General features: G+C 34.1%; 2 protein-coding genes across 3 annotated transcripts in view; one reads left to right on the forward strand and one right to left on the reverse strand.

The window, feature by feature from the left end:
- The window catches only part of LOC128234696 (bromodomain adjacent to zinc finger domain protein 2B-like), a 29533-nt gene extending 25511 nt beyond the window's left edge, over positions 1 to 4022 (reverse strand). Inside the window, exons 1-4 of the mRNA XM_052949112.1 lie at positions 3905 to 4022; positions 3542 to 3598; positions 1724 to 1836; positions 1194 to 1239 (exon numbers count right to left, since the gene is read on the reverse strand). Coding sequence (XP_052805072.1) covers positions 1194 to 1239; positions 1724 to 1836; positions 3542 to 3598; positions 3905 to 4006 — 318 coding nt within the window. The 5' untranslated portion in view covers positions 4007 to 4022. The remainder of the gene's footprint in view (positions 1 to 1193; positions 1240 to 1723; positions 1837 to 3541; positions 3599 to 3904) is intronic.
- Positions 1 to 12618, forward strand: part of LOC128234695 (endoplasmic reticulum aminopeptidase 1-like) — a gene marked incomplete at its 3' end in the record, with an annotated part of 245411 nt that overhangs the window by 215109 nt on the left and 17684 nt on the right.

Consider the following 12618-nt stretch of genomic DNA (forward strand, 5'->3'; position numbering starts at 1 on the left):
ATTATCATCAGGCATTTGTTTTGTATAATGGCAACTAAACAATGTAAACATATTAAGTATTCTCTACTTTTAACGTGCAAAAGAACAAGGGCCCTGCAAGAATGTGCCCACAATTTATTGTTTTAGTTTATTTTCAGTCAAAAAGTGAATAACTCAACAATTTATAAAACAAGAGCTGTGGACCTTGCTTCTGAAACAACTGTAAGTACTGCCTCTTGCAACATGTGTATTTGATTCCATTTCATATCTTGAAAAGCTGAGATGACCCTTAGGCTATTAAGTTACCTCAGATTTTAAAAAAGAAAAGAAAAAGAGCAAAAATTGACAATTGATAAATTTAATATGATGACTTATTTGAATATTGTCACTTGATGACCATTCATTAACCGTTGATTATAAGTATACACAAAAGATGAAGTTAAAAGTATACCCAAAATATGACTTACATTAACAATTTCACTGCATGACTGATGATTAAGAGATTACACAAAATATGACAAAAGTGAACAATCTCATCTCAAAGATGACTACTTTATTATTGTCACTGTCTGGCTTTTGCTTAAGAGAATACACAAAAGATGACTACTTTATCATTGTCACTGTCTGGCTTTTGCTTAAGAGAATACCCAAAAGATGACTACTTTATCATTGTCACTGTCTGGCTTTTGCTTAAGAGAATACACAAAAGATGACTACTTTATCATTGTCACTGTCCGGCTTTTGATTAAGAGAATACCCAAAAGATGACTACTTTATCATTGTCACTGTCTGGCTTTTGATTAAGAGAATACACAAAAGATGACTACTTTATTATTGTCACTGTATGGCCTTTGATTAAGAGATACCCAAAAGATGACTACTTTATCATTGTCACTGTCCGGCTTTTGATTAAGAGAATACACAAAAGATGACTACTTTATTATTGTCACTGTCTGGCTTTTGATTAAGAGAATACACAAAAGATGACTACTTTATTATTGTCACTGTCTGGCTTTTGATTAAGAGAATACACAAAAGATGACTACTTTATTATTGTCACTGTCTGGCTTTTGATTAAGAGAATACACAAAAGATGACTACTTTATCATCGTCACTGTCTGGCTTTTGATTATAAGAGAATACACAAAAGATGACTACTTTATCATTGTCACTGTCCGGCTTTTGATTAAGAGAATACACAAAAGATGACTTACTTTTACATTGTCACTGCATGCTGCACAATGCCACTTTCTTGGAACTCTAAATCACAAAATAGAACATATATTGCTGGAATAATGAAATATGAGTTAAACCTATTAGACTCTAAATGAGACTCTTTCTCAAACACCTTGGTCAATATTGATGTGGCCTTGCTTCAACATGGTATCTCTTTAATCAATAAATATGTTGAGATATTGAAACTTGTATTTTTTTCCAGTGATTACTTTAGCGTTTGTATGCATGTAGCAAGTTTCCTAAGAGATTGGGAAAAAAATTTGACCTCTCTATCTAGTTTTCAGAAGTTTTTTTTTTTATAGAACTTGTAGATATCAAAAAGACAAACATTCTGACAAAGACAAATGAATTTCGGTCAAAAATGGGGCATGTAAAAGGGTTATTAAGAGTTTTTAAAAAGCAACCTTAGTGAGCACTTTCGGCAAACAGGGCAACACAAGTTTGATAAAGATAGTAAACTGCCAAGCAAGCGGATTCCAACACTAAAACGATAAGTAACTGTGGGTACCTTGGAAGGGGAGGATGCAGGCAATCTATGTGGACGTGACGGTTACAGTGAATACACTCGGCCATCTTCCCAAGCCTCCGCCCGCACACCAGGCAGCAACACTCACCAACAGCCTGCAAACACACAACACACTGTATATAACACACATCACAATAATCATACAAAACACATAAGATCTTACCAGTTGCCATTTCAAACAAACATTTATGAAACAAGTTTACTAAAAAGTTATTATCAGTTAGCTTTGACACTCCGTAACAAGTAACATAATGTATCAAATAGCATCTTGAGAAAAAATTGTCTTAAATTTGATACTTTATTCATTTTTCAGTAAAACATTTGACACTGTCTTATAAAGCAGGGTGAAATGCTGCCAATGTCAAGTTTTATTACATTATTACCTGATTTGTTATATTTAATTTGAATTAAATAACAGTTAATAGTAGTTTATCAGAGAAGTGTACCAAATTGAATGTGAACAATACGTCATATCAGAAATTAAACTGTATCCCAGCCCTGTGCGCGCCATTTTTGATGATCTTTAAGATAAACAGAATTATTTATTACTAGCCCTGTAACAAAAGTGATAAATACCCCACATGGCGCCAAGACATAGTAATGGTACATGACAGAATCTATAACTACATACATTGGTGGATTGTAACAAAATTTGAAATTGAACTGTATTTTACAATGTTAAACATCACGCAATACAAATATTATTCAATTCTGTTTGCTTTCATGACCTATTGTCAGGACACATATTTTTGACAAAATCAAATGTGAAAAGGGGTCATATCTTTATTAAAAACTAGTGGTTTGTAACCAAATTTGAAATTGACTGGTATTTCATGGTGTTAAAATGTGAACCAAAAATCAATTAAGATAGTGGCTCATGAGAATTTTTTTTCATTTTTCGGTCATTGGCCCCTTATGTACGAGCCACAGTCAAAATTAGTTCCTGGACTGATAAAATATTGCTCAATTTTGATGTCAAACTTTGACAATTTGGAACCCTTAAAATAATCAACAATAGTCAAATTATCCTCACTGTTATTTCAGAGATTAAGGTTAATTTACAAGGTCACAGATTCAAATATGAAGATAAAATGAAATTTGCTATCAGGTCGGCGGTTACACGCAGCTACAAAAAAAGGGTGGAAGGCAGACATTTTCATCGAGTGGTTAGATCAACACAGAACACATATTGAGTTTAAACACTTTGAATAACATGGACTTAATAATAAACCAGCACCTAAGATGACGTAATGTCTTGAATGAATGTTTAAAGTATATTATTTCCCTATAAAATGAATCATACCGTGTGAGTCATGTTAATTTGCTATGTAAAAATTAATTGTTTTATATGTGATTTAAATGTAAAATTGGTAATGTCCTGTAGAATATAGCTCTTGCTTTACTTCAGTCTAATTTTGTTTTTTCTACAAAAAAAACTGGTAGCAGTACAAAGGCAGTCTGTAAACCATTTGACTGCACTTTGTACAATCGACCAGAACCGTTTAAACCATTTTGATAACGGCCAACGCCAAGATCTTTCTGGTAAAATTTGAGAAAAATCAGCTCAGCGGTTTCTGAAAAATTTATCAACGAACGCCAGACACAGTGTGATTCAAATAGCTCACCTTGAGCATTTCTTAGGTGAGCTTAACATATGTAGTGGTTGTAGGAACACTAGAAACAAATATAACGAGTAAGGATCTATATTTAATTTAGCAAATTGATCAAATAGACCAATAGAAAACCATCAATTTTAAATCACTGAAATGAGTGAAGGGTTTCTTAGTAAAAAGAGGTTACCTTGGCCACACATTCAAAGCAGTACCAATCTCCCTCTGGTATACACTCCAGGCGGGGCTGGAAATAGAGCACACATTCAGTCTTCATACCAATACATCACTACAATACACCAGTAAATATAGCTTTTCATTGACCAATCACTCGGTTGAAGATGGTCGATTCAGTACTGATAGCGGGATGTTCTGTTTGATATATAGCAAACATTTGGTTTAAAATTTGAAAATGCTCTGTTCACATTGTACAAAAAATAATCTTAACACTTGATTCAGTATCCATTACCTCACAATATTTCATTTAATCAAACAAAATAAAAATTAAACTCTCTGAGTAGCTTTACAGCTAAGCATGTGAGAAGAGGCTCACCTTAAAACAGTATGTGTGGTAGCCCCGGTCACAGCCGTCACACAGCAATAATTCTGCCTCATTGTCATCCCTCCTACAGATCTGACACAGCTGCAATATCATGTACTCTTAATAGTTAAACAGATGTTTTTAATAGGTGGTCACTCAGTCTATAAACCTGAGTCCATCCACAAAATCAACATTTGAAGCATCAATAGCTGGAAAAGTTAATGATTAACATTTAAAAAAAGGTCAAATTGTCAGTTTAGATCATTGGAGGACAACATTGATATTTGTTTGCAAACCTTCACACAAGGTCTATATTACATTGCTGTAGCTTCAAAAATAAGATCGAAGGTCAAAGGTCACAGTAAAGATCAACCAAGAACAACATTGATATTTGTTTTCAAAACGATACAATTGGTCCAAATTGTAATGCTGAAGCTTCAAAAATAAGAAAGTAGGTCAGTATGTCACAGTATATGTCCAACATTGATATTTGCATATTAAAACGATACAATGGGTCAAAATTTCATTTTTGTAGCTTCAAAATAAGAAAGTTGGTCAAACGGTCACAGTCAAGGTCATCTAAGCACTACATTGATATTTTTTTCAAAACTGTACATATGGTCCAAATATTATTGGTGGAGCTTCGAAAATAAGTAGGTCAAAATGTTACAGTATAGGACATCTGAGGACATCATTTTGATTGCTACATAACAAATATCAAAGGTCTGGGCCATTTGGATTGAGAAAAGAGATTTTCAATGATTTCCCAATATAAGTCTTTAGGACACAGTCATGTGAATGCCAGGGCATAGAAAGTTTTGTCCACAGGGGCATAAGTTGAACAAATTTGGTGGAGGACTACTGTATGATGATACATACAAGATTTCATGGGATTGGTCTAGCGGTTTCAGACAATAAGTATTTCTAATAAAAGTCAATAGGAAACTAGTGACCCCCAGGGCGGGGCCATCTTTTACCCTAGTAGCACGATTTGAACTAGAGCTGTCACAGGAGTGACGAATACCCCCAAATGCCGCCTGGAAACAGGAATGGCAAACCATTCCTTTGAAAAGAGGCCATAAGTCCAAGGTTAAACCGTTTTTCTTTTATTCGTAACAGTGACCTTGACCTTGGCCCACCAGCCCCAATATCGAACTTGACCTGTATCTTCTGATGTTACACCTGTGTACCAAAATTTTTTTCAAATCTGTCAAGCCTTTCATGAGTTATCATCCGGAAACCGTTTTTTCTATTTTTAGTAACAGTGACCTTGACCTTGGCCCCACCAGCCCCAATAATGAACTTGACCTGTATCTTTTGATGTTACACCTGTGTACCAATTTTTTTTAAAATCTGTCTAGCCTTTCATGAGTTATCGTCCGGAAACCATGAAAACCGACCGACAGACCGACCAACAAGCTCACTAACTTGATCTGTATCTTCTGATGTTACACCTGTGTACCAAAAATTGTTCAAATCCGTCTAGCCTTTCATGAGTTATCGTCCGGAAACTGTTTTTCTTTTTTTTAGTAACAGTGACCTTGACCTTGGCCCCACCAGCCCCAATATCAAACTTGACCTGTATCTTCTGATGTTACACCTGTGTACCAAAATTTTTTCAAATCTGTCAAGCCTCTCATGAGTTATCATCCGGAAACCGTTTTTCTATTTTTAGTAACAGTGACCTTGACCTTGGCCCCACCAGTCCCAATATCAAACTTGACCTGTATCTTCTGATGTTACACCTGTGTACCAAAAATTTTTCAAATCTGTCTAGCCTTTCATGAGTTATCTTCCGGAAACCATGAAAACTGAATTTGAACTCCAACTCATAATGTCAATTAAGCTGGTTAAGCAATACTGCAGTTCCTTGGTGTGGGGATTGCTTTATTTACTTTAATAAACAAACAGTTCTTGCGTTGGAAAGTACAATCCATCCAAGCCTTAAATCTTAGATCAACATGTACTTGGGGCTATGTGTAATATCAATGAGAACTATAAATTATGTTCAATTTAGTGTCACTTATGATATTTCATTCCACATACAAAAACACCAACATGTTCTTTAAAACCAATATCCTATGTTATGATAAAACCATTGCCAAGTTGGAAATTTGAAAAGACAAGAAATTATATCTGGTCAGGGTTTGACATAGTCTTTCTAGACAAGCATGCTGGACTTGTTTTGCATTTACTTTAAAAATCTTCAAAAGCTAAACTGAACAAGACTGGAGGAAAAAACTCACCAAAAGGGGTTTTAAAGACTTACGAGATCATCCTCACATCACCTATACCATTAGTTCTTATCTACAAACTTAAGTCAACATAGTAATTAATGTTTTACATAAATATTGCAATGAATAAAACATTTGCAATAAGTGCTAATAACATAGCAATCAAGTATGATCACTTTAGGCCTAAACATATGAGATTTCAACATTTCCTGATAAACAATAAAACAATTTACTTAACAATTTTCTTATTATATACACAAGCTGAAAAAATGGTCTCTTTTTGAATACTTCACATATTTCATGGCTTTCATCATTCAAACTAACATTTCGCTTGTTATTTCAATATTCAATGATTTTGTAAACATTCATAAATGATGGTTAAAATTAACATTCATGCTAATCATGCCTACCAAATGCACCTGACTGACCAATCAGTATCCAATTTTGGCAGGGCTTATTGGTGGTTCATTGAAATCAATCATGACCTCCCACAATCTGCACTGATCAACAATAGTTAATGAGTTGTTTCAATTGTTCTTATTTTCATAAATTTAGAAAACAACTGCAGTGAATAAAATTTATTCCTCATCACTGAAAGTTTAGAAAAATGAACGAAGCCGAGTGACAACTAGTAGAATATCAAATCCTACAAATGTATTCATCATTTTATATAACCGTATAAAGTAAATGTTAAATTTTTGAAAGTCTAAAAAGTTTCATTTTTTTGTATATCAACGAACATTAGTGTGTATAATTTTGATGATATTTTGTGATTCATTTAATTTCATTCTTGTTTCATTTAGTGTCCAATCCCAAGCTTTCTTGTTCACATTTAAGTGCAAGAAAAGTCACTTAATAATGATCTGAATAAATTCATTATAATGTAAGGTCACATAAAGGAATATTGTGCGTTTTAAAAATAACATTTTTTCATCTGTTTAAAATTATGTCAAATGTAGTGCATTGAAATTTTATTATGAGTTTAAAGCTGCACTCTCATTTTGACAACTTTTTTATTTTTTGTCTTGGAACGTCGAGCCAATTTTTGCGAAAATCCATGGAAACCAGTTATATAAGACTGCTTACCAAAATTTAGATGGCAGATTTTTATATTAAAGTTTAAAAATTGATGTTTTAAGCATTATTCTTAAACTGTTAGTAACGGTTTAAGCCATAAAACATTAATTTTCGAATGGAAATATGACAAACTACGAGCTGATTGTTTGTCAGCAATCTGATATCATTGGTTTGAAGATGTTTTCGCAAAAGACAAAAAAAAAAAGTTTTAAAAACGGTAAATCTGTGAGAGTGCAGCTTTAAACTATGACAGGAATAATTCAAGGGAATGATTTTTTGTGAATTCTAGCAATAAAATTGTCTGAATCGCATGAAAATTTATAAATTATGTAAGGTATTCTCACATTAGTCACACTTTTTAAACTTTGTGCTGTCTTCTTTTTGTTTGTCTCAAATTAATACATCATTGGCTTCACTTGTTGTTTATGAAAGGGACTGTACACCAGATTGGCACCAAAAAAGTTTTTTTTTTTTCTTGTAACGAATCTAAGGACACTTTTTTAATAAAATATTTTACTCTTTGATATCGTTATTGTAAATAAAATACCAAAACAATAAATTGCAGTGAAGTGTCGTATCCACTATGCTATGAAGACTTACTTTTACTTGGTGGAATTTTCCAGATGTATACCTAACTCGCTAATATCATGTAATAACATCAACGGCAGATCACGCATAAGGAATGAATTCTACTCGGCAGACATACCTAGTAATCTTTTTTTAATGGAAAAACACGAAATAACTGCTATTAATAAATCATTTGTAAACTATGGGGATCATCAGTTAGTAAGTTTCAATGCATTAATTGTACACATCGATACCAAGTTTAAGTCAATTTTCTACAATTTTCTTTAAATTTTTGCTTTTTCATCATTAACTGAGTACAGCCCCTTTAAACTGTACCTTATAATGTCTGTGACTTATCAAATATTTAATAGTAACCGTCTACAACCAAGATTTGTTTTAATTATCCAGGTTTCAAACTGCATTGTGTATGCGATTGGAAAGGTAATCTTGAAAGCTCACTTGGTATAATTTTTACAAATAACATTCACCCTGCAAGGTACTCATATTTGGATGATACATAAAGATTTGCACAGTCATTTATGTATACTTGCATTTATTGATAAAGGATACCTTTTTCAAATCTTTGATTTAGATTGTATAACTTATATAAATAAAGATATATTCTTAACTTTATCTGAATACACAAGCTAATGCATCAGTCAATTGTAACCATGCCCCCCCCCCCCGCGGAATAGCGGGGACTTTTACTTTCGGTCCTGCCAACCCCAGCTAAAATCCCCGCCCTGCAGAGATAATCTGATGGTAAAGTCCCCACCAAATGCCCCGCACCCAAGGGACATTATGTTAAGCCCCATCCATACTGTATTTTCCGGGAAGACCTGGCACTGCGGGGCCACCTGAAAGGTAAAAACATGGCCCATTTCGCCGGCTATCCCCGGTATACCCCCCCCCCCCCCGGATGTGGGAGCTGTGGTTACAATTGACTGGTGCATAATGATCCATAGTGATCCAATCTCATGCCAAGATGATTTCAGGACTGACATCGCGAGGTTAGTTATTCTTAAGCATAAAAAAGCCTGGACAGCATTTGAGAAAGACTGTTGTGAGGTTAAATCTTCATTACTTCACTATTCCACAACATTGGGTGATAAGTATATATATAAGGGAACTTTATTGAATATTTCGATTTTAATTTTGTTCCCTAAACGCCACAAGTCAACTGAGTAATTAATACAAATTCAATTCTATCTCCACAATATTCGGCACTGCATTGTTAAATAAAACTCAAAAGTTACACTTGTAAATTATTTAACCAAGTACCTTTCCCTCAAATATTTCACAAATTTATATTGATCTATCAACAACAATGCATCACCATACAGTATCTTTGACTGATTTTTGATATTCAATCTTGGCTAGAAAACAAAAAGTGAGCACAAAGCGTCTTCAGAAAAAGAACTTATAAGTATGCACCAGTCAATTGTAACCCCCCCCCCCCCCCCCCCCCCCCCAGGGAAAAGCAGGTACTTTGACAATTGGTCCAGCCAATCACCGGTGAAATCCCTGCCCTGGGAGAACGAACTGGTGGTAAAATCCCGTGAATCCCCCCCCCCGCACCCAAGGCTTCCATAACTTTAATGTTGATATTTATTTTTGACTGGTGCATTTCACAGGGGCAGGTTGTGTTGTTTTGACACACCACGCCCCTGTCCGTTTTGTTGTTTTTTTTTACCCTGAATTTCCATATATTTGCTGACATGACCCTGTTTAAGAAGCCATAACTTTATCAAAACTTTTATGACAAAACAACGCAACCTGCCCCTGTGGTAAGAGAGGAAATCAAAATTGAGCATGCAATATTGTAATATCAATGGCGATGGTTTATCACAATGTCATGTACTTACACTGAGAGTGGCTCCAAGACATTCTATGCACATAGGTAAACAATCATCTTATTCACAAATGCTGTGCACATATTCATACATTTGGCTTCATTTGGAATGAAACTTCATAAATAAGTATACACATATTTGATATTTTTTTATCTCCATTTTGCAAAATTGAAATCAAATGATTTTTTCAAACGAACTTGTATTGCTTGAAAATTTACATGTCAATTTAAAAATGCTACCCACGGTAAGATGAAAATAAATCCGTTTGATGGTGGTAATCATTCAATGGCGGCTTTATTGATAAATTTCCTCAATAAAACACTATGAAATTCACATCATCAGCATCCGGAAGTTGCATAACATGTATGTCTGAATCATTCCGCCGCTCTGATCAGAGTAAATTTTGAGGTCAATAAGAAGACTGGTACCCTGATTTACTTTTCCTCAAAAATATAAAGTTATACAGGTACGCGGCATATGGTTTTTAGTAAACATTAATAGTATTTGAACAATAAATACCAAAAATCGTGTTGTATTTAAAAATGTGCTAAGTGCCATGCGATGATTAGTTAAAAAACTTTGTATCGAAAAGAAAATATCACGGAAACATGCAAATTATGTCGAAAAAAAGAACAGGGACCGACTTCGGAATACCAACATTGTATGCAAAGGATAACAATACTTTTTTTAAACCAAATTTTCTGGTTGTTTTCTTAGACCGCACGCTTTATTCGCTTAACGTATGAATTCACAAGACATTTCGAATGCGCGACGGGCACCGCGGTTAGCTGATACTGGTTTCTTTTCGCATAAAAGAGAAAGAGGGTACCAGTCTATCAATACAGAGCATTGAACGGAAAAATTTAGCTGCGTACTTTTCCAATATGTTCATATTCTTACTGCATATAATCTGACCGTATGCAAGAATATTCATGTAGGTAACTCGATTAACTCACTCGCTATGTATGAATTTGTTGTGCTTCATTAAAAGAACATACAGTTAGCTTGAATTGTTAGGAGAACTATTTTTATTGGATGTTTTCATTGTAATCAGTTCCGGTACTACTTTGATTATTCAATTTCGCTAACGGCAATCCAATTAAAATACAGCGTATGAATACATTACGTCAGTGAACCCCCAGATGCGGCTTGAAAATGCAGACATCGAGGTTATGGCTATGAACTAGGCCACAAGTGCCCTAGTCCAAAAATGAAAATGAATGATGGGTTCTTAAGTAAACCTGTGAGAAAAGGAGGTACTGGTATGGTGCTTGAACCCGTGACCATGTGAACACTTGCATGGAGATTTATCAAACTGAGCTAGCCGATGTAACTGATTTTTAGGCAATTCCCAGTTTGGCTCTACAATTGACTGGTGCATTATGCATTATAAAGACAATAAATCAAACACTTGAAGCACTAGTCCAAATAATAGTAACTTGACTGATCTTTTTATGAATTTTGGAATGGCATATCCATCACGTACAAAAAAAATTTGTACCAAAAGTGGGTAGTTATTTCGATCGGCATTATTATTATTATTATTATTATTATTAGTTATTATGAGTTTGATGAGTGTTTTGCTTTATTTCGTACTGTTAAAACATAATGATATAAACTGTTATACAGTTAAACCTGTATTAAGTGGGGACCTTTGGGAAAAGGTAAAAGTGGCTGCATACTACAGGTGGCCAACTTAGTCCAGGTTGGACTTTCCTGACACTTTGGCCTTGTTCAAACAGAGGTTGATTATGTATCTTAACCACCTCATACCACATTCAGTATCATCAGTACCATTAAAGAAAGTTGAAAACTAAGTATCAATGTAGAAAAAACAACATTATTGCAAATTTACAAATATAATGCAATAGATAAAAATTAAAACATAGCATAAACAAAAACACCTAAAATGAGTCTACACAACTAAATTTACAGGGCCCGTGCTAAGTAGGCACATCAGCCGATCAAACTACAAACCAAAGCACGCCAGTGCACTCAGTAAATAGTTCGCATCATTGTTTTGAATACACAGCTGATTTAAAGTGGCTGTTACATAGTTTTTTTCTAAAATATCTGGGCGAATAGTGAGAGAATTGGGTCATGTATAATTTATTGACAATTGGTACTGAAATCAAATATTTATATTGATAAATCATTTCGCCAATATTGACTACTTCATGGAAATAGTTCCACTACATTACTACAAAAATGCATTCTGAACTCCTCGGCCATTTTACTGTATCGATAAAAATAAATCCGTAAATGTTTCGAACTGAATACTGAAGTACATTGTTGCTAAACATAATTAATTCAATACTTTGAAATATCGAAATATTTTAAAATATATATCATACTGTAGACTCTTTAAGTAGAATCATAAAAATATGATGTGTTAATGGCATGACCCACAATGACCCGGTTTATCCAAGATGGCGGATGAATCAACACATGTCTGTGGAATTTCCGATGTCAAATCGGATTTAAGGCATCACACTCGAGTTTTACAATGGATTGTTAGTGCTAAAAAGGAGAATTAAAAATAATTAATTGAATAACATCATCACCTTGTGGTCAAATTGGCTGAATTTAACGCAAAACAATTAATGACTGATATATCCCGGAACAACCTATTTTCGACCACAACCTATTTTCGACCGCCTCCTGAAAATGGGTAATTCACTTCTATTTTGCGTCACTTCCGGTAAAAATAAGCTCCAATTGTTAACCATACCAGTATAACTGTCAGAAATCTTCATTTGAAAAAGAATGGGAATGGTGGTGTTAAAAAAACTTAAGTTATACTTGAAACAACACCAATTTGTCATTTTTAATTAATGCCAAATTTGACCCTTGTTTAAAATGATTTCACATGTAAAATACTTCTTTAAAATCGTGTTGTTTTTGTTTGCCAGATCTTACATATCTACCAAAGCCTAAAACCTATGCCCTATTGTTTTCTTAGTATAGTGCACAACATTAAAAGCGCATCAAAATA

The sequence above is a fragment of the Mya arenaria genome, chromosome 5 (genome assembly GCF_026914265.1).
Source record: "Mya arenaria isolate MELC-2E11 chromosome 5, ASM2691426v1".
In the NCBI taxonomy this organism is placed as follows: Eukaryota; Metazoa; Mollusca; class Bivalvia; order Myida; family Myidae; genus Mya; species Mya arenaria.